We start from the raw sequence: 26,183 nt of genomic DNA on the forward strand, positions 1-26,183 counted from the left end.
CTTTTTTTTACTTTTACTCTCATCCACCATATGAAGTAGGCAGGATATAAACTATTAACCATGTTTCATGGATTCAGAAAGCACAAGCCCCCTGTGTGTAAGTGACTTCTGCAGCTCGCCCAGCTGATGGATTAGGAAGTGAGGCCTGCACTGTGGACACCACGTTCATCCAGCACATGCTGGCTGATCGTCTCCACGGTGGCAGCCATACAGAAAGGAAGGACTGAGCCGAGCTCTCCCAGTGCGATAGTTAATGCTGAATCCAGTCATCTGCAGTAATCCATGAGCACTGCTGGGGCTTCCTTTGCTCTGTTACTCACCCGTAACTTATCAGAGAATTGCCCCCTATTGAAGTATGTAATCCAAGGATGCATGAGAGTTTTGCTGCTTTAACAATTCTTAAAAAAATTAAACGTTATCATGTAGCCCAGAAGTGGAACTTTGGGTATATACCCAAAAGAATTGAAGGCAGGGACTCAAACAGACATGTGTCCACCCATGTTCATAGCAGCACTATTCACAGCAGACAAAAGGTGGAAGCGACTGAGTGTCCCTCGGTGGATGAATGTGTAAGCAAAACGTGGCGTGTGCGCACAGTAGAGCGTTGTCCTTCCTGAAGAAGGAAGGAACTTCAGACATGTGGAAGAACCTTAGGGTGTTACGCAGGGTGAAATTAGCCAGTCTCAGAAAGACAAGCATCGCATAATTCCACTCATATGAGGTCCCTAGGGGAGTCAGATTCAAACAGATAGAAAGCAGAAAGGTAGGTGTTGGGGGTTTGGGGCGCAGGGAGTTGTTGTTTAATGGGGACAAAGTTTCAGTTTGGGAAGATGAAAATGTTCAGTGGTAGGATAGTGGTGATCTTGGCACCATGATGTAAATGAGCTTAATGCCACTTAGCTATGTGCTTAAAAATGGCTTTGATGGTCAATTTTATGTTATATGTATTTTATCACAACAAAAAAATTTTTTTGCCTTAAAAGTTGGCTGGGTGGTGGCTCATGCCTGAAATCCCAGCACTGTGGGAGGCCGAGGCGGGCAGATCACCTGAGGTCAGGAGTTCGAGACCAGCCTGACTAACGTGGTGAAACCCTGTCTCTACTAAAAATACAAAATTAGCCAGGCATAGTGGTGGGTGCCTGTATTCCCAGCTACTCAAGAGGCTGGGACAGGAGAATTGCTTGAATCCGGGAGACGGAGATTGCAGTGAGCCAAGATCGTGCCACTGCACTCCAGCCTGGGCGATAGAGCGAGATTCCATCTCAAAAAAAGAAAAAAAAAATTAAGGCTGTCCTTTTCAGCCTGTCTGTCACACGTCTGGTGAGAGTACTGGCTCGCCATGTGGCTGGCCTGGGAGGAGTCCCACTGCAGTACCTTAGGTTGGCTTTGCATTAAGAAAGAGCGGGTGCACTGAAGGCACAGTGCCGGCCTCCCCCTGGTCTCCAGCTTGCTGATGTAGGGTGCCCCTGGAGAAATGTGCTGTTAACCTGAGTGTCCTTAGTGAAGAGCGTGCCAGTGTCCTGTCTTTCCCTCCTAGGTCCTGAAGCGTCAAGGCTACGATGCAGCGTGTGACATCTGGAGCTTGGGGATCCTGCTGTACACCATGCTGGCAGGGTAAGCGGTTGCCTCAGACAGCTGTCGGGAGCATGTGTCTACATGGGGCACCAGCCTCAGTGGCTGGTCTGTTAGGGGACCAGGCCCAGGCCCGTCCTAGTGAGCACATGTGGGCAAACCCAGCGCCTATGCAAACACTCCCAGGCCTGGAGTGAACACGCACAGACTCCCTTAGCCCCTCAGGACAGCTGAACAATAAGGACAAGAAATGTAGTCACCCATTTTCTTTCAACTCAGCTCATGAACGGAGCATTCACGTCTTTGCCAGTGTAGTGTCTAGTCTCTGCTGAACCGTGCCTCTGTCTTAAAAGGTAGCAACAGCTTTTGCCTTCCAGACAGCCTCTTTTTTTTTTTTTTTTTTTTTGAGACGGAGTTTCGCTCTTGTTACCCAGGCTGGAGTGCAATGGCGCAATCTCGGCTCACCGCAACCTCCGCCTCCCGGGTTCAGGCAATTCTCCTGCCTCAGCTTCCTGAGCAGCTGGGACTACAGGCACGTGCCACCATGCCCAGCTCATTTTTGTATTTTTAGTAGAGACGGGGTTTCACCGTGTTGACCAGGATGGTCTCGATCTCTTGACCTCGTGATCCACCCGCCTCGGCCTCCCAAAGTGCTGGGATTACAGGCTTGAGCCACCGCGCCCAGCCCAGACAGCCTCTTAAACCAAAAAGCATCCATAGAAGCTTCAGGGTCAGAGTCTGTACCTGAGTTTCGTGGTCGTGAGTCCTACACAGACCGGTTCACTGTGGGGAGACACCTGGTGTTAGAGAAGGCGGCCTGGGCCTGCCGTCCAGACTGCTAACTTACATCCGAGCCTCACTCGCCACAACCGTGACTCGGCAAAACACTTCCACCTGTACCAGCCTCCCTGCCTCTCCCTGAGTGAGAAGTGGACACACTGTGGCTGCTTCCAGGCAGGGAGGCCTAGGAGCCCACAACATCCACTGGTTTCTATTACATTTGTTAAATGCCTGAACAGAGGCACCATCCAGTCCCATTGGCCGTAGCGGAACGGCCTGAATGCCCTCCTGAGAATGAATGAGCTTGGCCTGCTTTTTGCGCATTTCATCATAAGTCAGTAGGTAGTGTCCACGGCAGGGGAGGAGCTCGGGCACCTGCAGCCGCGCCCCGAGGACTGCAGCAGCGAAGGAAGGAATCTCAGTTTCTTCCCAATACCACAGTTAGGTTATTCTGTGATGTTTCTAATACTCACTCTGCCTTCATGGAAAACCAGAGCACAGACTTGCCCACTAGAGGAAGCGCTGGCAGCATCACGTAGCATTCCTTTTCCAGGAACGTGTGGGTGTGTGTCCAGGTGGGCACGGTGAACACCTCACACTCTTGCGGTACGGCCAGAGCTGCCCCCAGCGTGTTCTGTGTGTTTGTGCATACACTCTGCATTTGCCACGGAGGCTTAAAAAATTAACTTGTCGAAAAACACAGAGTTGGTAATAGATGAACCGCCGTGTCTCGAGCTCTTTTGCATGATGCCACACCGTCACCGTGGAAACCACGGCACCAGGCAACTCCCTAGGCCGCCCCATCCCTGTGGGCCTGGGTCCAGGAGGGACAGAGCAAGGCCTCGCACTCGCCCGCCAACCTCTAGCCATGCAGTGGCCAAGGGGGAAAGTGGGCATCGCATTAGGAGGTGAGTTCCGCGTTCCCGTGAGTCTGGCTTCCGAGCAGAGGCGGGAGAAGCAAAGCCAAGGCGTGATACCAAGTCACAAACTTTATTTTAGGTTGTAAAGTGGAAGCTCATTACTGCCAATTATCTAATCACACAGATTCACGCCTTTTGCCAATGGGCCAGATGACACGGCTGAGGAGATTCTGGCGCGGATCGGCAGCGGGAAGTACGCGCTGTCTGGGGGAAACTGGGACTCCATATCCGACGCAGCCAAAGTGAGTCCACGGCCCGGTGCCGCTTTTACGTATGCAGATTCTGCAGTGGCCACGTGCTTCCTGAGGAAGCCAGGAGATTGCTTTTATACAAGTAGTATGGGTATTTTAACCCCCACATCTTTTTTTTTTTTCCCTGAGATAGAGTCTAGCTCTGTCTCACCCAGACTGGAGTGCAATGGAGCAATCTCAACTCACTGCAGCTTCCACCTCCCGGGTTCAAGGAATTCTCCTGCCTCAGCCTCCCAAGTAGCTGAGGACTACTGGTGTTTGCCACCATGCCCAGCTAATTTTTTAGCATTTTTCGTAGAGACAATGTTTCACCATGTTTGCCAGGCTGGTCTTGAGCTCCTGACCTAAAGCAATCTGCCCACCTCAGCCTCCCAAAGTGCTGGGATTATAGGCATGAGCCACCGTGCCCAGCCTTATCCTGGGCATCTGTTAAGCCTTTCAGCTAAAAACATTATTTTCAAAAAACTTTTATAGCGTGTTTACAGTTTCTACTGTCTTAGTATGTCATGCAGTGTTCTCCAAAGAAACAGAACGTGTGTGTTTGTGTGCGTGTGTGTGTGTGTTTATGTTTGTGTGCGCGCGCACGCGTGTGTGTCTGTGTGTGTGTGAGAGAGAAAGACAGACAGAGAGTGATTTGTAAGAAATTGGCTCACGTGACTATGGGGATGGGGAAGTCTGTGTCTGCAGGGCAGCCGGCAGGCTGGAGCCCCAGCAAGGAGCGGATGGGGCAGCTGCCTGCCCAGGCCATCTGACACGAATTCCCTCTTCCTCAGGGGAGCACAGTCTTTTTCCTAAGGAGGCCTTCTACTGATTGGATGAGGCTGACCCACATTGTGGAGGGGAATTGCTTTACTCAAAGTCGACTGACTTAAGTGTTCACCATATCTGTAAAAAAAAAACTCACAGCAACATTTGGACTGGGTAACGTAACCCAGCCAAGTTAACACGTAAAACTAACCACCATGCTTTTAGTGGTGTTGCAGAATGATTGTCCTGCATGTTGATAAACCAACCAAGTGGAGCTCTGGGCCGGGGGTGTGCTTCTGTTCTTAGAAAATACTCTGAATTTGGCCTTGTCTGCAGTCCACACAGTTTACAACTGGCCTTACTTTGGACCATCAAATACTTTGTCCTTTTTATTTGGCATCATCAAATTCCTCTCCAATCCAGTAGTAAATCATCATCCAGCCACTGGTAAGCAGTGCCAATGGCTGTTTCCCGTGTTCATGTAAAGCAGCAGGAAGAAATGGAGTCAGGGGCTCTGATTCCAATTCTGCTGTCGTCATCTCAGTGCTGCCTCATGCAGTGAGAGTGGAGGTGACGATGGTGGAGATGATGGTGTGAGTGATGGTGGAGGTGATGGGTAGGTATGGTGGAGGTGGTGATGGTGGGGATGATGGTGGAGATGATGGCGTGAGTGATGATGCAGGTGATGGGTAGGTATGGTGGAGGTGACAATGGTGGAGATGACGGTGGAGATGATGGCATGAGTGATGGTGGAGGTGATGGATAGGTATGGTGGAGGTGACGATGGTGGAGATGATGGTGGAGATGATGGCGTGAGTGATGATGCAGGTGATGGTGGAGGATTGCAGAAGTGGTGGCAGTGGTGGCAGCAGTGATGGTGAAGGTATGATGGAGGTGATTATTGTGGAAGTGATGGTGGAGATGATGGTGAAGACGATGGTAAGGGTGATGGTGGAGATGGTGAAGATGATGGTGAGGGTGACAGTGGGGGTGATGGAGGAAGGATAGTGAGGGTGATGGTGGAGGTGATGGAGAAAGGATAGTGAGGGTGACGGAAGAAATGGTGAAGATGATGGTGGGGTGATGAAGGAAGGATAGTGAGGGTGATGGTGGAGGTGATGGTGAAGCCGATGGTAAGGGTGACGGAGGTGGTGGAGATGATGGTGAGGGTGATTGTACAGATGACAGTGAGGGTGATGGTGGAGGTGATGGTGGAGGTGGTGAAGATGATGGTGAGGGTGGAGGTGATGGAGGAAGGATAGTGAGGGTGATGGAAGAAATGATGGCAGAGGTGATGGCAGCTGGCATTTAGTGACCATCTCCCAGATGTCAGAACCTGACAGTCCAAGTGCTTCTGTCTACACCCTCACTTCATCTCAGATGAGTGTAGGACTTGTCTTAGTTCTGGTTCCCAAAATAGAGCCTCAGACTAGGACGTGGGTGCTGGTGGTTTATCTGGAAGGCCATCTTGGAAGCTGGTGTGGGAGTGGGAGAAGGTATTGGGAAAGGAGCAGAGTCAAGCACAAGGGCACATTGTCAGGATCGCTGCTGCAAGCAGAGGGCTCTGACGCCTCGCGGGGCCTCACCAACCCTTCCTGCCCCTCCCCACCAGTCCCTGCCACCACCACATCCCACCCCTGTCTTTTCCCCGAGCCTCTTCCTTTCTCTTACTTACCACACAACAGAACCTCCAGGCCTCCAAACACCAGCAAAGCTGCAGATGAGTATGTCTTTCTCCACATCCTGCAGCTATGCAGTAAAAATACTGCTTCTCTTAGTCACATGACTGTGAGATCATGAGAGAGTGAATAAAGCTCTCTTTGCTTTTATTTTCACACATGAAAATGACAGTAGTCATACTTCTAGGAGATATTTGTTTCAAGAAATTACCAAGGTTAATGTTATCAAATATTAAAAGGCATTAGATTTTTCTGTAAAAAAGGTTATTGTTATTGTACATAGTATTTTTTACTTGTTTTATGACCAGAAATTCTAATTCTAATGAGTAATTCAACTTCATCCTTTTCTTTTTTTTTTTTTTTTTTGTTTTTTTTTTGAGACAGAGTCTTGCTCTGTCACCCAGGCTGGAGTGCAATGGCACAATCTCAGCTCACTGCAACCTCTGCCTCCTGGGCTCAAGTGATTCCCCTGCCTCAGCCTCCCAAGTAGCTGGGATTATAGGTGAACACTACCACACACAGCTAATTTTTGTGTTTTTGGTAGAGATGAGGTTTCACCATGTTGGCCAGGCTGGTCTTGAACTCCTGACCTCAAGTGATCTGCCTCCCTCAGCCTCCCAAAGTGCTGGGATTACAGGTGTGAGCTACCGCACCCAACCTCATTCTAATTCATTTTATTACATCTTCAAATGTGATGGGAACACTAAGGAAGGAGAGTAGGCTAGTGGACAGAATATGGATTCTCATCTTGGGTCTTCGTCGGGCAGTGATGTCTTCATCTGCAAATTAGGAAAAGTAATATTTGCCCCATTTACCTCAAGGATGATTACGGTGATTAGGGTAGAAGCATCAGGTGTGTCTGCAAATGTAATTCACCCTGTAATCAAGTACTCTGCAAATGTATTTCACTGTAATAGAATGTGCACTGTACTGCATGTGTGTGTACACACATGTAGAATCTCGTTTTGGAAGTTATTACTGCTATGACTTTACAATAAAATAGAAAAATGCCTTTATTCCACATGAGCCCATTGGGCGTATCTGATGACTCCAGATTGTAGATTTTGCACTTTTTGATTATTTGTAGTAAATATTTGTGGGTAGTTCTGATAAAAATATAAGTATGCGCATGGTTATAAAGTGATTTCTACCTGTGGAATATTTATTTCAGCTTCTCCCTTTGGAAAGATACCATGTTTACAAGAAACAGTGTTTCACCAGTTCACATGCGTCATCTAACATTTCCTTCTTTTTAGACATAAAATATTTAATAAAAGATAAGCCTGGCTGGGTGCAGTGGCTCACGCCTGTAATCCTAGCACTTTGGGAGGCCGAGGCAGCAGATCACAAGGTCAGGAGTTCGAGACCAGCCTGACCAACTTGGTGAAACCCTATCTCTATTAAAAATACAAAAAAAAAAAAAAAAAAAAAAAAGCCAGGCACGGTGGCACACTCCTATAATCCCAGCTACTCAGGAAGCTGAAGCAGGAGAATCGCTTTGAACCTGGGAGGTGGAGGTTGCAGTGAACCGACATTGCACCACTGCACTCCCACCTGGGTAACGGAGCAAGACTCCGTCTCAACAGAAAGATAAACCTTCAGTGAACTTCTAAGTTTGGTAATAAAGCTAAAATCCATTCACATGCTTCTAAACCTGAAAGTGAACACTTGACCCCAAGACGCAGACCCACACTCAGCATAGTGGTTGGGTGTTGCATAGAGAGAGAAGGTGTTCTGCTGGGGAGCTCTCTGGCCCAGCACAAACGATCCCACCATCCACCCCACTCTCATGACCTTCCCTGGCAGGACGTCGTGTCCAAGATGCTCCACGTGGACCCTCATCAGCGCCTGACGGCCATGCAAGTGCTCAAACACCCGTGGGTGGTCAACAGAGAGTACCTGTCCCAAAACCAGCTCAGCCGACAGGACGTGCACCTGGTGAAGGTACCAGCCGGCGACAGTGAGGACACAGTGGTGGGAAATGCAGAAAAGAGCCTGTTAGCTTGCAATCACTGAAGAAATCCCAGAGCGCACAGAAGGAGCCAGTAGCAGCCCCAAACTGCACGTCCACCCGCTTACCTCCTCGCACTTCACCAGACACGCACGGTAGCACACGGAGTGGTAGCACATCTGAGTAGGTGCAGCCTCTGGACGTGTTGGCGGCTGGCATGTTTATTCCACTCAGGTTCAGAGCCTCCATTCTAGGCCACACGTGCAAAAAAGTCCCCACTTTATAAGTGACTTACGGCTGGGCACGGTGGCTCATGCCTGTAATCCCAGCACTTTGGGAGGCCAAGGTGGGTGGCTTGCCTGAGCACGGGAGTTCGAGACCAGCCTGGACAGCACAGTGAAACCCCATCTCTACTAAAATACAGAAAATTAGCCAGGCATGGCAGCGTCCACCTGTAATCCCAGCTACTCAGGAGGCTGAGGCAGGAGAATTGCAAGAACCCGGGAGGCGGAGGTTACAGTGAGCCAAGATCGTGCCACTGCACTCCAGCCTGGGCAACAGAGCGAGACTCCATCTCAAAACACACACACACACACGCACACACACACACACACACACACACACACACTACATATATATGCAACTTACATTCAGGCAGCAGTTGCTCTCAGGCACCTTAACCTCTGGGTGGGACTCCTCCTCTGAGAAGCGTAGACTGCCCCCCTCCCCCAGCAGGACGAGGCAGGATCCAGTGAGGAGCAGTCTGTCCAGATCTATCCTGAGGATTTAGAGTCACTCCAGGATGTGCCTGTTCCTCCAAATGAGTCCAGACTCCTCACTAGAGGCCACAGTCCAGACAGGCAGGCCCTGGCATTTGCTGTACGTGTGTCCTAGGAGCCAGCAAGCCCCAAAACACACCTGGCCTCACTGTTAGGGTGGGGGGGGGGATCATGTAACCTCGTCTTGGGGGCTCCACAAGAATCTAAAATATTTTCCCCAAGGCACAAACAGTGAAAGGGTGGCGTGGGGCGGCAGCAGGTGCAGGAATGAGGATCAAATGCCCTCTGTCCCGGGGCTCATGTGAGCTGGCCCCCACGGCAGGCTCACAGCAGCCCATGCTCCAGGGACCCTGAGGAAGCTCTGCTTTCCCCCACGTTGCCCGGGAGCAGCTGAGGCCCATCGAGGCCCTGGAGTGAGGCGGTCTCACCCTTGCCATCTGTTTTGCAGGGAGCGATGGCCGCCACCTACTTTGCTCTAAACAGAACACCTCAGGCCCCACGGCTGGAGCCCGTGCTGTCGTCCAGCCTGGCTCAGCGCAGAGGCATGAAGAGACTCACGTCCACACGGTTGTAGCGGGTGGGACCCTGGCCCCCGCGTCCCCCACCAGTGTCCTCGTGGGCTCGCAGACCCTGGCCTCGGAGCCCACCTGGCACCCAGAGTGACCACAGGTCCAGCAGGGAGGCGGCGTCCGCGCTCGCCGTGTTCATGTTTTCTTTTTCAGCCCTGGAGAGGGTCCTGACACAGGGGCTTCTCCAAGCCTCGCTCACCAGCCTCGCCACCCGCTCTCCTTTCTCCCGATCAAAACCAAATGCGCCCCTTCACCTCATACGGCCGGGTGATGCCAGCGGCTCCTTTCAGAGCCCACGGGACTTCTCATTTCACGGCTTCTGTTTCTGCCAAGAGATCTGTTTTCCAATTATGAAGCCGGCCACTCGGTCAGACTCCCAGCGCCGGCGTCCCGGGTACCCACTGGGAAGGTGGCAGTGCAAGGGCGCGGACGTGGGTGGCTGCAGGCCCCAGAGGGTGGGGGAGACCTGGCATCCTGGGGCTCCCCACATGCTGGATAATGGGGTTGGCACTGTGGCATCCAGGAGGGACGCCTGGTTCTGCCCAAAGTCATCCAAAGAGCCGTTTCCTCCTCGCCCTTCAGTCTTTGCCTGAGGTGCTGGGTAGCCCGTCCTTTCCTCTGTCCCAAATTCAAATGAGGAGAAAGAGCCCAGGCGGGAGGCAGGCAGGCTGGATCTTTGCCTTGAGAGCTCTGTGTCGTCAGGATGGAAGGGGGTGCCTCCCAGAGGAGTCTGTGTCCACCTCGAGTCCCAGCTTTCCCAGGGCGGGGGGCTGAGCGCACTGGGCTGCCCTCTGTCCGCAGCTCCGCTGTGACATGGCTACCTGGAGGCTGTGCAGGGAGCCGCGGGTTCTCACACCTGCTCAGCCCTGGTGAGCTTCCTGCCTGCTCACCCAAAGCTGTGGTTTGGCCATGTTCACTTGATTTTTCTGGTCTATGGAAAAGCTATGAACTGGAGGAATGGAGCTCTGTGGCTCCTCACCAATCCTCGGTTCAGCTGGAGGCTGGAGGGAGACTGAGGGGCAGCGGCGCAGGTGGGAGGGTGGCAGAGATGAGGCGGGCGGGAGCGGTGCACTTTGTAGATGCTGCTTTGTGTTGCGTTGTGTGTCTCTGTTTTCACACTGATCCGTGTTCCCCTGAGTGTGCACACACGGTGGGTGCGGGGCATGGAGGGCATGCCGTGCTCGCCTTCACCTGAGTGAGAAGGTTCCAGGCAGCAGGCTCAGCGCCCAGTCCAGCCGGCAGAGGGAACACATGGGTCCTTCAGTCTCCTGTAAGGGTGTCGAAGATGCTCCCTGGCGGCCCCCTCACCAAGGGACCCAGCAAGCAGACTGGAGGGGAGGCGGCCGCTCCCCCTTCGCCCTTCGTCACGGAAGAGCAGCCCCTCTGCAGGAACTGGGGCTTCAGGAGGCACCCGCTGGCTGCAGCCAGATTTTCCCTAAGAAGATGTTATTTTGTTGGGTTTTGTTCCCCCTCCATCTCGTTTCTAGCACCCAACTTAAAACAAAAATTGGGCAGTGTTCTGAAAAATAACCCCTTAGCTTGGTCTGATTGTTTTCAGACCTTAAAATATCAACTTGTTTCAGAAGCTTTAATCCATGAGGATTTTTTTCTTCTTAGAGAACAGAAAAACATGAAAGGAGAGGTCGGACTGAATACCTGTTTCCCGTAGTGCCCACTGGGTCTTGCTCACATTTTCTCCATAGAAGATGCTTTTTCCCGAGGTTAGAGTGATTGCCACCATGACGAATTTGCTTTTTAGTTCTCCATTATTTCATTTCTTATTAGAAACTTAGGAAAATGTGGATCGTCCTTAGGTCACAGAGTTTGTCCTCCCAGAAATGAACGAAAGTCATCACCTCTCCTGCTGGCTGCTCGGACCCTGTGTTCGGTCTGCTAGAAGTCAGTGGGTTCTGGTTCAGGGAGGGGGACGCGGGAGAGGCGAACGGGAAAGCCTCGGCGAGAAGCGGCCACGCTTCTGCCTCTCCGTGTGCCCACGGACAGCAGCTCGTGGTCTTTTTCAGTAATCCAGTTTGTACAGCCTTAGCTTCCGAACTCTAAGAATGCCAAAGGGCCTGGTGAGACTCCCTATCCCTGCGAGCTCTGTCCTTCCGAACATTGGCTGTGCGTCAGCGGAGAACACTGGCTTGGCCCTGCTCCACTGAGTGTGAAATACCTCTACTTTCCCTCCCGTATCTGGAACAAAATGATACTTGAAATCCTTCGACAGAAAGTCAGCCTCGAAGTTATGGTATCATATGTTAACGCTAAGCTTTCAAAAAATTTAGTGAAATAGTGCGTGAGCGCTTTCAACAGTGGTCAACTTGTAAATGAAGGTGTTCTTAGAATTCACATTTTGCCAGCTTAGCGCACCTCCACGCCTAATGAAATGCTTCATATGATTTGCACAAATGACACAGACCTCCCCAAAAGTTAACTGGCTCTCCTCGCTCACACAGATTCTCATAACCCCTCTGGATCATGAAAATCACAGAACTTACAAACACATGGAACCCGAGATCTCAGGCTTCCTAACCCACCGTGGGTGGCCCTTCCTGGCCACCCTATAGGGTCCTCCTTCCCTGGCAGCCCCCTGTGCGGGAGAAATACCTGATTCTCCCAGTCAGCAGTGGGAGAGCTTTGCTGAATTCCATCCCAAAGTCAAACATGGGCAGGAAGTGAGGATCTCACTTTTACCCTCAAGTCCGATTTGTCTGTGATTTTAAACTAACTGTGTATGTATTGATGTTTGGAAGATTGTTTGAATTTTAACGTGATGATAGTACTTAATGTTAGCCAGTATTGTTCATTAAATGGTGTTATCCTAAAGCTGCACTTGGGATTTTTCCCTAATGCTTTACTGATTCTCTCAAGCACATGGTGAAGTTTGATTTGCACTCCGTTCCTTTCTGACATGGTTTTGCTGCCTCCTCCTTTCTAAGTGTCGCGCAGATTCGAGAAGGATGCTGCCAGTCATGAGCACCGCAGAGGGGGCAGAAGGTGGACTCCAGCGCGGCTTCAGGGGTTCAGGACGGAGGCTGCCATGTCCATGTCGTTCTACTGAGCACGCTTCTCTGCCTCGCTCCTGACTCAGCGCTGTTCACAGGCTCAGCAGCTATGTTTACAGATCAGTTTTATGTTTCCGCTTTGTAATTCCTGTTTGAGATGGGTGTCCGCTGTACAGATATTTATTACGCTTTTCAGACTTTCTGAATAGATTTTTTTGAATAAACATGGTTTTATGAAGTGTAATCTTTTTTAGCCTAACAGTAACCTTTGGACTTTCTGTGTTGTTACCAATAAGAGTCTGGATAGCCCCCCAATCCTCTGGCCCCTTCCGCTGGTTTCAGGCTGTGACCACCTCTGCTGCTGCCATGTGACCCCCCTTGGGGAGGTGAAGCAGCATCATGACCACTCCAACTCAGCCCTGTGCATGGGTGTGTGTAGGTGGGTGAGCGTGTGCATATGTGTGTACACGTGTATGTGCACGTGTGTAGGTGAGTTCATGTGTGTGTACATGTGGGTTCGTGCATATGCATGTGCTTACATGTGTGTGCTTGTGTATGTATATGTGGAAGTATGAGTGTGCATGTGTGTACATGCATAAATGTGTGTATGAGTGCACATATGTATGCACATTTGAACATATGGATATGTGTGTGTGCGTTAGAGCCTGTGTGTGTGTGCACGTGTTCATGCACTCTTGAGGGGAGTCCTGCTGTGCGATGGATCTGGGGCTGGCAGCAGACAGTGGACAGTCATCTTGTGCAGCAAAGCAGGTGCCCAGCACACAGCCCCGGGGACAGCCCTCCCGTGTCTCCTGTGCTTTGCCACCTGGACTCAGCACACCCATCCCCCTTAACCCAGAAGTAAAGCCGGTCTGTACTGCGGGCCCTTGGCTCTCCAAGCTAGTTTCTTCTTCCCATTCGGTAAATTCCTAACCAGCATGTGTCCACAAGGAGCACACACCCCAACCCCACACAAAACACCATACAAACACACGCACACACATGCGAAACACCAGATACATGCACACGCACACACAACACCATACAGACACATGCACACACATGCGAAACACCAGACATATGCACACACACACACAATACCATACAGACACATGCATATGCACACACATGAAACACCATACAGACACGCACACAGGAAACCATGCAGACACATGCACACACATGTGAAACACCAGAAACGTACACGCACACACACGAAACACCATACAGACCTGCACATGCACACACAACACCATACAGACACATGAACACATGAAACACCATGCAGACACACACACGAAACACCATACAGACACATGCATACACACACGAAACACCATATAGACACATGCACACACACAAAACACCATACAGACACATGCACACACACACACACGAAACACCATATAGACACATGCACACACACGAAACACCATACAGACACATGCTTACGCACACACATGAAACACCATATAGACACATGCACACACACGAAATACCATACAGACACATGCACACTTCCAGGTCCAATCGGGCTGTAGTACAGGGTGAGAGCAAGATGTGTATGAGGTTCATTCACCACACCCCACCTCCTTCCTCCACATCAGACCCTAGGGCTTCTGGACCTTCAGCACCAGAAATGAAGACCCAGAGAAACAGGGTCCTGTGCAGACTCCTGTCAGACAACACAGATGCCACTGGAGAACCCCGGGTTCCCAGCCACCTGGGGGCAGAACCTCTGGGACGTGGACCTGCATCACTCAACTCAGGCTGATTCACTGTTAGGTCTGATCTTGCTTGAGCCCCCTGAAAACCAAATCCTATTAACAAGCCTGCAATTCTCCTGAACCATAATGCTTCTCTTTGATTCTCTGATTCTGTACTTTGTACACCAGACTGTGCTGAAATCAGGCCCATGTCCTAGAGCCAATCCGAGTGGGGGCTGGGCAGAGCCCTGTATGCCATGGGGAACTTCCAAGGGCTTTGGGGTTCAGGAGCCAGCAAGCTGCCAGGTCAATTCCAATGCTCCGTCGTTGCAATCCACGTCTCCACAGGCCAGCGCCCCACCTTTCACAGAGCAGATTTGGCCACGCCACAAGTGCCGTGGACGTTACCTTTCAAAGATCTACAAAATCCGTCTCCAACTTAGATTTTAGGTGACTAAAACCCTGTTATTTCAAATGGGAAACGTGCTTTCTGCAGTCACACCAAGGCTGTTTCAGACCACACTTTGAGGTGAGAATTTCTGTATTTGAAATTACTGTTTTCTGACTTTTCGTTATTTAATGTCTTCAGAACAACCACTCATTCCAACAGGCCCATGTGCCTCATCTGCCTTGAACTGCTCTGCCGAGGCAGCTCCCCGTCGCCCAGAGCTCTGCCCTCGGTGCTAGACGCCTCCAAGGAACATGGGCTGCCATCTGACCCACGTGCTGGGGCGCCCCATGGCCTGCCAGCTCCCTTCCCATCACATCAATGGGCATGTCACTGCTTTTCAGTCCAACTCCACCCAGTAATATGTCCTCAATTCCCCATGTTTCCCTGAAGATGTGTTACTTACTGGTATAAATGTCTCTATTAGTTACAAAAGAAATGTATTACAAAGTTAGTCATTAAGATTAAGTTTCGCCGGGCGCGGTGGCTCAAGCCTGTAATCCCAGCACTTTGGGAGGCCGAGACGGGTGGATCACGAGGTCAAGAGATCGAGACCATCCCGGTCAACATGGTGAAACCCCGTCTCTACTAAAATACAAAAAATTAGCTGGGCATGGTGGCGCGTGCCTGTAATCCCAGCTACTCAGGAGGCTGAGGCAGGAGAATTGCCTGAACCCAGGAGGCAGAGGTTGCGGTGGGCCGAGATCGCGCCATTGCACTCCAGCCTGGGTAACCAGAGCGAAACTCCGTCTCAAAAAAAAAAAAAAAAGGATTAAGTTTTGGGGTGAAGAAAGATTAGTTAATAGGCGCAAATATGCAATCAGGTAGAAGGAATAAGTTCTAACGTGCAATCGCAGAATACAGTGAATATAGTTAACAACAGTGTATTGTATGTTTCAAAGTAGCTAGAAGACTTGAGGCATTTCCAACATATAGAAATAATAAATACTGCAGGTGATGCATACCCTACTCTGATTTAATCATAACACATTCTGTGCATGCAACAAAATATCACACATACCCCATAAGTGTGTACCAATATGTGTCAATAAAAACATGGAAACAACCGTGCTATCCATGCAAGGGAATATTATTCAGCCACAAAGAGAAACAGAGTGCTGATACAGACTGCAACGTGGGTGACCCTTGAAACACTCTACAGTGCAGAGGCCAGGCGCAAAGGTTGTGTGTGGTGAGATCCACTGACACGAAACGTCCAGGAGATCACATCCACAGAGACAGAGAGCACATTGGTGGTTGCCACGGCACGGACAGAAAATGACTGATAACGGGTGTAAAGTGGTTTTTCTGGCTGGAGGTGGCAAAAATGTTCAAAATTAGAACGTGATGATGGTTACGCACCCTGTAAACTTACTAAAGATGATACGTTTCAAATGGGTAAATTGCATGGCATGTGAATTATATCTCAATAAAACTATTAACCATAAGATTAGGTTTCGCTGTGAGCAGCAGAAAGCCTAAAATGACAGCAGCCTTCCAAGTCTAAGTCTGCAGGTTCTCAGGTGAGCCTCAGCACAGGCTGGATGGCAGCCAGCTCCTCCCCGCCCTCCAGGTCCCAGAGGACCTCCAGCTCACAGCCCACCACATCTCAGACAGGCCTCCTTCACACTTCCAGATGCCAGTGTTTGCATTCCAGGAAGCCTGCTGGCTGAGGGGCCAAAGGAAGGGGAAAGAAAGGATGTGGAGCAGCTGACTCTAAGAATGGTTCGGGGGTGGGGGGCGGGGGAGTCATCTCACTGGACCACCGTTGTATATGCAGTCAGTCTCTGACTGAAACATGTGGTGCATGACTGTGCGTATATATATGCAGATACAACGGTGGTCTTATAGGATGACAATACCTTTCCTGTCTTTAGATACATCTAGACACACAAATGCTCATCATTGTGTTGCCTACAGTATTCAGCAAGCAGCGTGCTGCTTAGTGCTTAGGTTTGCACTCGTAGCAAGAGGCTATACCACAGGACCCAGGTGCACGGCAGTGGGTTATGCCGTCTAGCTTTGTGTAAATGCACTCTCTGATGTCCACACGATGATGAAATTGCCAAACGTGTTTCCATCATTCAGTGGCGCGTGAGTGTGTGTGTGCAGCTAATGCAGTTAGGCTGTTTAGCTTGCAGAAAGTGAGGCAATGTGGCTGTTATCTGGGCCTGATATTTTCACACCAAGTCATACATGCCAGCAGATACGTGGCAAGGTCCTGTGCGGCTTGGTGATTTTAAAGGACCTCAGAATCGCTTCAGCGGTAACACCATTTACTCTTAACAGTCTCCTACCCAGATACTTGGTGCTAAGTATTGTCATCAGGCTTCAGTGCAGTTTGGGTCAGAGACACCCAACAGGCAAATCCTGGCTATCCTTTCATTTCAGCTCAGACATTATTACCTCCGTAAAATCCGGACTGCCTCTTACACAGCCTCCTACTGGATGGAGGAGGAAAATAAGTGAAATTGTTCTTGTGGGCGCCTCTCTCCCCCTGGCCTGGAGCACCCTTGAGAGCTGGAATCCCTTGCTTTCTGTGCCTGGCTGGTGCTGGGCTCAAATCATTAGGTGGGGACTGAGCTGAAACTTACTAGTTCCTGTTCAGCATCCACTAGGTATGTGGCCATTCAGAATTCTACTGGGGCCTCGGGTGGGTGGGGTGGCCTTGTTGAATGGGGCCTGTTGATCATGTAAATTCATCTCTTTCCCTTCCCAAAACTTCAGTACGTTGCAGGCCCAGTAAGTTCTGTGTGTTTGCTATTGTTACAAGCTGCCGGCAGAGGGCAGAGCTTGTATAGTCAGACCTGCAGCTCTAGGAGCCCCTTTCGGGACGGTGCACTGCGCTGGACAGATGCCCCATGGATCCCCGGTCACACAGGGTCCCGCCACTGGCTCCTCATACAGCCAGGGCAAGGGATGGCCAACCTGAAGTTCACAACAGGACCAGGAGCTCCATCAGTATAAAGAAGAGCTGATGAAGCCTGGGCGCTGTAGCTCACACCTGTAATCCCAGCACTTTGGGAGGCCAAGGCGAGCAGGTCACTTGAAATCAGGAATTCAAGACCAGCCTGGTCAACATGGTGAAACCCCATCTCTACTAAAAATCAAAAAAAAAAAAAAAGCCAAGCATGGTGCCAGGTGCCTGTAATCCCAGCTACTCCGGAGGCTGAGGCAGGAGAATCACTTGAACCTGGGAGGCAGAGGTACAATGAGCTGAGATCCCTACACTGCACTCCAGCCTGGGTGACAGAGCAAGACTTCATCTCCAAAATAAAGAAAGGAAGGAAGAGAAGCTGGCGAGACTCATGAGGTCACCACCGTAAACCTGCAGAGGTGAAAAGTCCCGTTTATTTGAGCTCTGTTTGGTTTTATATTAACCCAGTACACTAGCCCTGGCTGGCTCACACGTAGGAGAAATTTAAATGCCTCATTTAAAATGTCCTCTTTACAAGGGACAAACATATTAGGTAATAATTACTTCCTTATGAGACAAAGTCTTTATGTAACAGTTCTATTAGGAAAAACTTAACTTTAGAAAGGCTCTTCAACGGCAGGCATGGTTGTGAATCAGTGACTCGGGTAATAAGAAGAGCGTCTCTGGCCATGTGTCCCAGAAGCTGTATTTTACAGCATCACATGAGACGCTGTCGATCCGCTCTGCTGGAGAAGCACTATTTAAAGCCACGTGCAGTGCAAAGTTCCGTGACTCAGAGCAACCAAGTGCTGCCTCTAGGGGGGCGTCCTCGAGGTTCTGCCCTCTGTGTGCTGCATGCTGCTGCCTGGATACGAGGCAGCGCTTCACACCGGCCCTCCCAATCCTGTGTCCGTATCTCCACCCAGCCTCCACCCAGACATGCTTCTCCTCCATTCCCGAGCTCCACTGAGACACTCTCATCTATACCATATGCAAGTGATAAATCCCAGGATCCTTGGGTCTGAAGCGTCTGTCTCATCCCCCAGCGCACCATCAGTGATCAGATCCTAACAGCGTTCCCCTGCAGAGCTCCGAACTCAGCTTTTCCGCCTTCCCATCTCCTTTGGCTTGTGTCTGCAGTCCACACATCTCATCCAGGCAATTGCAGTAACCTCTTGGCCAGCTTCTTGTCACAGTATGGCATCCCTCTAGCTCATTTCACACAGCAGCTTAAAATTCTGTAAGAAAACAATTGTGCCCCTGTCACTTTACTATGTTAAAAAACAAACACTCTATGGCCATACCACCCTGAACGTGCCCGATCTTGTTTGATCTCAGAAGCTTAGCAGGGTCGAGCCTGGTTAGTACTTGGATGGAAGACCGCCTGGGACTATTGGGTGCTGTAGGCTTTAAAAAAACAAACAAAACCTTCAGCAGCTCTTGTTCTTCAAGAGAAAAGTCCACAACTCGAGGCTCTTTGGTCCCACATACAAAGCCCCCGTGACCTTGGCCACATCAGTTCTCTTTGGTTAATCTCTAGGCGCATCCAACTTAAATGTATGCTCTCGTGCTGTGCTGTCTGATGTGCTAGCCACTGGATATATTTGGCTATTTAAGCTACTTACAATTTAAATCACTTGAAAGTCAATAGAATTTAAAATGTCGTGTGGCCAACTGCCCACATTTCAAATGCTCAATAACGAGGCTGGTGGTTCATGAGAGTCTGTGAGCGGGAGCTGCTGGGGACTGGCAGCCAGACCTGCTGCACCGCCCTGGTCACGCGATCAGCCTCACTCCCTGGCTTGCAAAGGTAGCTTGACGTGCCCACCACCTCCCTGCAAGTCTCACGTGGGGAGCTGCTCAGGAAAGCTCAAATCACAGGGGAAATTATGCTTCAAGGAAGTTTGAGATTCCAGCTTTCACATAGCTCGAGTACAAAAAACGGATTGGTTATATCCACCACATTCCAGCCTGCAGCCACTCGGTCTCCACACAACTTTCTCCCTATACTTCACTTCCAAAGTCACGGTGATGGCAGCCACGACATAGTCACCTAAATAACACAGCTGCTCTTCATAAATAATGAAAAACGCACACCCACTCCCAAAGACGAAACCCAAGTCTCACTAGCCTCTCTCTACAGCTCTGGACGGTCTTTCTCTTCCAATCCAGTTCAGACTGGACACCTATGAACAATGAGTAACACAGGAAGGTGACCAGCAGCACAATCTGTGTCACAGGGAAATAGCGGTGGTGGTGGTGGAAGAAATCAGATACTATAAGGCCCAGGATGAAAAGTGAATAGCTGCTGTCAAGGGTTGGATCAAGGTCTCACCCTCCAAACAATTATCCTCCTGAAGTGCTAACACCAGTACCTCAAAGTGTGACCGTCTTTGAAGACAGAGCCTTTACTAAGGTAATTCAGTGAAAATGAGGCCACTAGGTTGGGGAAGCTAATCCAACGTGTCTGGCATCCTCATGTTAAGGGCTGTCTGGACATAGCGAGGGACACACACACACACGGGGGGACGATGTGAAGGGACACAGGGAAAAGGTGGCCCTCTATTAGCCAAGGAGAGAGGCCTCAGGAGAAACCGCCCTGCCGGCACCTTGGTCTTGGCCCTCCAGCCCCCAGGGCTGTGAGAGGGCAGCCCGCTGTTTAGGCTGCCCACCTGTGGGACTTCACGATGGCAGCTGCAGGAAGCCAGCACAGCTGGCACAGCCCTCTGCCCCAGCGCAAGATGTTCCCTGCTGCCCTCTCACACTGTCCCGATCCTGGCCCCAGAGCTGCTTGGGAATGTTTGTCTGTATTTTCCTGTGGTCCCAAATGTGCAGGGCTCTGCTGTCTTGTGTTAATGTTTCCCCACTGGGCCGACGGTGCAGGGTGCTTCCTCCCCCCAACCTCACCTTGTGGAGGAGCAGTGTCCTGACCTCCCTCTTGCCAGTCAGGAGAGACCGCCCCATGGTGTCGCCCCTGCCCGTGATGGCACCGTCTTGAGAGGCAGGGTAGTGGAACAGCATTTGTGTCCCTAAGGGAAACATTCCCCCAGGAGGGCCTGGGAGCACAAAGGGCATAGTTCGTTGGCGAGTCGCTGGGTATCAATAGCAGTTCTGCCATCACCGACACTCCTTCAGTCCCCACTTGTGGGGTCTGCAAGGGGAGAAAAGGTTCCAGATAGTATAGTGGCTCAGACCAGGCGGCACCCCAGTCCCACCGGGGCTGTGAGGACCCTTCAGGAGGGTAAAGAGACCCAGTTCCTGAACACAGGGAGACCCATGAATCCTGGAAGTTTCAGCCCATTCACTGCCTTGCTCCGGGTTTCGGCAGCTGGGACAAGGCAGCACAGAAGGGGCGGCTCAAACAGCACACGCGGGTACCTGGCCATCCTGTAGGCTGGAAGTCCAAGCTCGCGGTGACAGCAGCTGTAGTTCCTGGCGAGGCTCCTGTTCCTGGCCTGAAGAGCCACTTTCTCACTGTCCACCTACGGCAGAGGGAGATGGCTGTAGGAAGATGCCTCTCTTCTTTTCCTATGAGGGCACTAATCCCGTCACGCCGCAGCACCCTCGTGACGTCATCTAAACCTAACCCTCCCAAAGGCCCCACCTCCAGACAGCATCACATGGAGGGCCCCGGCTTCAGCACATGAACACTGGGAGGACCCAGATACTCAGCATGTAACATGTGGCTGTGAGCTCCTTGGTCAGAAACAGTACTGTGCGATTACCACGAGGGTGAGCCTGGGTGAGCCCGCAGGTGTTACCGGAACAGAAGCAGCGTGTGGTCAGCTTACCGGGAAATGCACATGTACAGAGCTGTCTACAGACCAGACCAGGCCTGGGGGGACCCTCTTACTCATCTGGTCAGAGAGGGCCCCCTCCTCCCTGAAGCCACAGGAAAAGTGCAGTGGAAGGTGCCCTGGGGCCTGGGCACCTGCTCACATAGCACACCCCCGTGCTGGGGGCCCGCCCCACTGGGTAGCACCTATCCACTTCTGCTCCTGAGGGATCCCTGCTGGGCACATTAGCTTCTCCACCGGCTGAGTCCCAGAGCAGCGTTGCGTGAAAGGCATTCAGGCCCCTGGGGTCCCCTGACCAGGAATTCAGTCTTCCAGGGCCCAGGAGAAATATGTTTCTCAAAAAGAAAACAGTTATTTGCTGAAGGGCATGACTTTTTCCAGAATCTCAGGGAATACCCATGTGGTTCCCATACTGGAGCTGGACGGGATTGCGAGCACCTCCATCATGCAGACACTGCAAGCCTCTTTGTCTCTGCAGGGGACAGAGTTGCTCCAAGCTCAGGATAAAGCCGATCCCTCACTCTAGCCTCCCTCCCTGAGGCTACCGGGACATTCGGGGCCTTTTGTCTACTTCCTCCTCTGCCTGGGGCACCTGCCCAGGCCTCTGCCTCCTGCTCCTGGTTCAGATCTCACCTTCTCAGAGAAGCTCCCGGATTATCCTGGCCACGGGAGCCACCCCACCCACCCTCAAAGGTTGGCTCCCTCCCGGCACTCTGCCTCTGGCCCCCCCATCATTAGCATAACCTTGGATGCAATGACTCTCTCTCTCTTTCTTCCCCCACCTGCCTCCCTCTCTTTTAGCCTATTTCTCCTGTTGGATTGTGAGCATAGCTGAAGGCTTATCTGTGTTTATCTGAACTCCAGATGCACTCAGGCACTGGGCAGGCCCTTGCAGGGCTGTAGGGTGGATGAAAGAAGGCGCGATGGCCATGAGTGAGAAAACAGACACGTGTGTGAGCCACATGGAAGGTCCAAGCCGGGCTTGACTTCTTAGGAAGAACATCCCCCTCTTTCTGCTCCCACCTCTCCCACTGTCAAAACCACAGGAAAACTTAATTTCCACATACAGGACTAGCAGGGCATGAAAGCAGAAAAATGTGTACACTTTGGCACCTGGAAGTCACAGGTTAATGGCTGTAGCTCCAGCCATTATGAGCTGTGTGGGGACAAAAGTCAGCACCTTGGAGCTTGATGACTTGAAACGTGACCTGCCATGAGGGCAAGCTGCTTCCTCCTCCTTAGAGATGCCAGGGCTAGGGAGCTGTGAAATGCATGGAACAGAGTCAACCTAGCCAGCACCGGTTCCCTCTCTCCCTCTGCGGACTTGTTGACAGTAACTTGTTACTATTGCAGGCGATGCCCCTTTGGGTGAATGATCCCAGGAAACCAAACTTTGCCTGATCGACAGGGGAGGCAGCTGAGCTGCACCTGCTCCCTGGAAGAGTGAAGTCAGGCCACGACATAGACGCATGGTCACAAATATTAGCTCTCAGACTTACTGAGGACTATGTCCACTCTCATCACTGCCATCCACGTGGAAGTCTCTTTGAGGTCAAGCAAACAAATTCAACACAGTCAAATTTTAAACTGTTTTGTGGGTGAAAGGATTCTGAGAAACAGACAGATCTTACTCTGCAGTTTAATGTTTCTGGATAATCTATGTAATTGTATTAGAGCACATTCACCTCAAATATGCCCCACTTCAGCTGGCTACTTACTCCTTCTCTCATATCACATTTAGAAATGGGTCCAGAGCAGCCGGGCCTGGTGGCTCACGCTTGTAATCTCAGCACTTTGGGAGGCCGAGATGGGCAGATCACCTGAGGTTGGGAGTTCGAGACCAGCCTGACCAACATGGAGAAACCTGTTTCTACTAAAAATACAAAATTAGCTGGGCGTGGTGGTGCATGCCTGTAATTCCAGCTACTCAAGAGGCTGAGACAGGAGAATTGCTTGAACCCAGGAGGCGGAGGTTGCAGTGAGCTGAGATCGCGCCATTGCACTCTAGCCTGGACCACAAGAGCGAGACTCCATTAAAAAAAAAAAAGAAGAAGAAAAGAAAGAAATGGGTCCAGAGAGGCCTGGACAACGCCCTTAGAATTTCAAGTTTTCCCCTCAAATCCCGACCACTGGGATGGGCGAGTCCCCTCTGGCTAGGGCTGGTCTACGTGCTACCTCTGTGGGTATCAGCTGAATTCTTCCTGGTGTTGACAGTGCTGTGTTCCAAAGTAAAGTCCCATAAACACTGTGCTTTCCCTCTCCCAATACGTAGACTGTCTCTCTGAACCCCATGGCAGCTGTCAGGGGATGGGGGAAGAGTGATGTAGACAATTCGAGGCTGTCTTTCCTACTCTTTTAGTAATATAAACCTAAAAACAGGTACCGTTGAATATCACCTGATTTTCTGTTCTTATAAAGGTGATTTTTGTGTGTAGACAGTTGTCAAATTCATTGTTTCTGTGGGGAAGACCATCTGCGGAGACTTCTATTCGGCCATCTTGCCCCGCCTCTTCCCCATGGACAGTTTTTTAAATAGTTCAGTATATGTGAGCAAATGTCATGAGTCACTATTGGTTTCTAGAACTATTGAAAGAAATTTAATGATATTTGCCAGTGTTTGTTGGTTGAGATGAGGAAGAGTTCTGCAAAGGTTTATTCTACTTTAACTCCAACTCAAGAATTTCTTAAAGGGGAAGGTGGCCGGGCACGGTGGCTCGCACCTGTAATTCCAGAACTTTGGAAGGCTGAGGCAGGCAGGTCACAAGGTCAGGAGTTCAAGACCAGCCTGGCCAATGTGGTGAAACCCTGTCTCTACTAAAAATACAAAAATTAGCTGGGCGTGGGGGTATGTGCCTGTAGTCCCAGCTACTCGGGAGGCTGAGGCAGGATAATCCCTTAAACCTGGGAAGCGGAGGTTGCAGTGAGCGGAGATTGTGCCACTACACTCCAGCCTGGGAGAAAGAGCAAGACTCTGTCTCAAATAAATAAATAAATAAATAAATAAATGGAAAGGTTACCAAATACTCAAGAGTCAAAACACACAGCAGTGATTCATTTTCTCAACAGTGTCGCACAGCAGATGAAAGAACTGACCCTGAAGTCTAAAAGCTTCAGGTAAGAGTTTCTTTGTGACCCAGGTAGACAGGAGTATTTATTGGCGATTAAACATTCTGGAATATAAGTCAATAATAATGATTTTATAGTTGTTTCTAACATGAATATATAGGCAGTAAATAGCATTACAATAAACAGTATTATGCAGATTAGCTGAAACAATTATACCCTGCTGAGCACAGTGGCTCCCGCCAGTAATCCCAGCACTTTGGGAGGCCGAGGCAGGTGGAACACCTGAGGTCGGGAGTTCAAGACCAGCCTGGCCAACATAGTGAAAGCTCATTTCTACTAAAAATACAAAATCAGCACAGCATAGGGGTGCATGCCTGTAATCCTAGCTACTCAGGAGGCTGAGGCAGGAGAATCACTTGAACCTGGGAGATGGAGTTGTGCTGAGCCGAGATCGCACCATTGAACTCCATCCAGCGTGGGTGACAACCCCAGAACAAAACAAAAACAATTACACCCCAAAATTGAAGATACGCTTTTCGATCTGTGCAGTAACTTTAATTCAATGTTATTACAACTCGATTGAAACAAGTAGGTGAACTGAGGTAACTTCAAGTGATGTAGTTTTGACATGAATGTTTTTGTTCAAAGTGAATCAGTTCTTACAAAGATGAACCCATTCTGTCAATGAATATAAATGTTACAGGTGAATATAAATGTTGAAGGCATTTCTTCTTCTTTAACACCACTTATTGTGAATAGATAGCATATGTTGACTGTACAAATTTCAAAAAGAACAAAGGAAGATAGAATGAAAAGTCAGTGTCACTCCTCGGCATCCTTAGAGGCAGCCGCTACTAGCATTTCTCCGGTATCTTTGCAGATGTGAATGTATGTATTTTCTTTGACCCTATGCACAATGAGTAGCATACTTCATACACTGTTCTGAACCTGGATTTTTTTCTTTAAAATAAAAAAAATTTCATATCAGCACATACAGAATTCCTTTATTCCTAATAGCTGTTTACTAATCCACTGAATGGATGCACCATGATTGATTTAACTCTTTCCCTATGGATATGTAAACTCTATTTTTTTTTTTCCTTGTTGCAAGAAGTGGAATTCAATTTTTTGTTTTGTTTTGTTTTTTGGCTATGCAAACTCTAATGTTTCCATATTAAAAACATGAATTGCACAAACTGGTTTGTCTATCCTAGGAACTCTCTAGATGGGCTTGATGGGTCAAAGGGGATGTCCGTTATTAACACTAATACAATGCACGTCACCAACGTTGAGAATTCCTGTTCACCAGAGGCATTTTACTTTTTATTTTAGAGACAGGATCTTGCTGTTGCCCAGGCTGGAGTGCAATGGCACGATGTCGGTTTACTACAACGTCCCCCTCCTAGATTTAATGATTCTCGAGCCTCAGCCTCCCGAGCAGCTGGGATTACAGGCGCCTGCCACCATTCTTGGCTAATTTTTGTATTTTTAGTAGGGACGGGGTTTCACCACCTTGGCCAGGCTGGTCTCAAACTCCTGACTTCAAGTGATCCACCCGCCTCGTCCTCCCAAGTCTTGGGATTACAGGCGTCAGCCATCGCACCTGGCCACCAGAGTCATTTTAATTGACTGATCATATCAGAAACGAAATAACGTGGAAAAATGAGCAAAAGCCTTCATTGTGTCCCTCTCTCTGCCTTGGTGATCCGGAGGTCGTGCTGCGGCTTATCTACTCCCCGGAGAGAGTAGCGCTCATGGTTCCCTCTCTTTTCGATATGCACCCGCAGTGGACTTATAAAACCTTTATTTTCAACACCTAAGCAGTCGCGCTTCCTCCAGCCTAAGGCTTTGTGCTATTTTTGAACGCTTTCCTCCTCCGACACTGCGGCTCCCTCCGGAGACCGTAGCTGCAGCGCGTGGGTGATGCGCGCGGGCCCTCGGTGCCGCCAGCCACACTGGATGGACTGGTCCGGGGAAAGGGCTCGGGGGAAGCCAA

At 50.2% G+C, this 26,183-nt stretch overlaps 1 protein-coding gene and 1 pseudogene across 8 annotated transcripts in view; both read left to right on the forward strand.

Moving 5' to 3' along the window:
- RPS6KA2 (ribosomal protein S6 kinase A2) overlaps positions 1–12,497 on the forward strand; it is a 450,029-nt gene extending 437,532 nt beyond the window's left edge. For 6 of the 8 annotated variants that reach the window (XM_074397157.1, XM_074397159.1, XM_074397161.1 and 3 more), the window contains 2 exons: positions 1,538–1,614; positions 3,397–7,749. In XM_074397157.1, coding sequence (XP_074253258.1) covers positions 1,538–1,614; positions 3,397–3,871 — 552 coding nt within the window. In that variant the 3' untranslated portion in view covers positions 3,872–7,749. The other 2 variants (XM_039467500.2, XM_039467501.2) reach the window with 1 other exon arrangement.
- Positions 12,498–18,614: 6,117 nt separating this feature from the next.
- Positions 18,615–18,733, forward strand: LOC120363375 (5S ribosomal RNA; annotated as a pseudogene).
- Positions 18,734–26,183: the final 7,450 nt, after the last annotated feature.

Source organism: Saimiri boliviensis, chromosome 4 (assembly GCF_048565385.1).
Source record: "Saimiri boliviensis isolate mSaiBol1 chromosome 4, mSaiBol1.pri, whole genome shotgun sequence".
Taxonomy (NCBI): Eukaryota; Metazoa; Chordata; class Mammalia; order Primates; family Cebidae; genus Saimiri; species Saimiri boliviensis.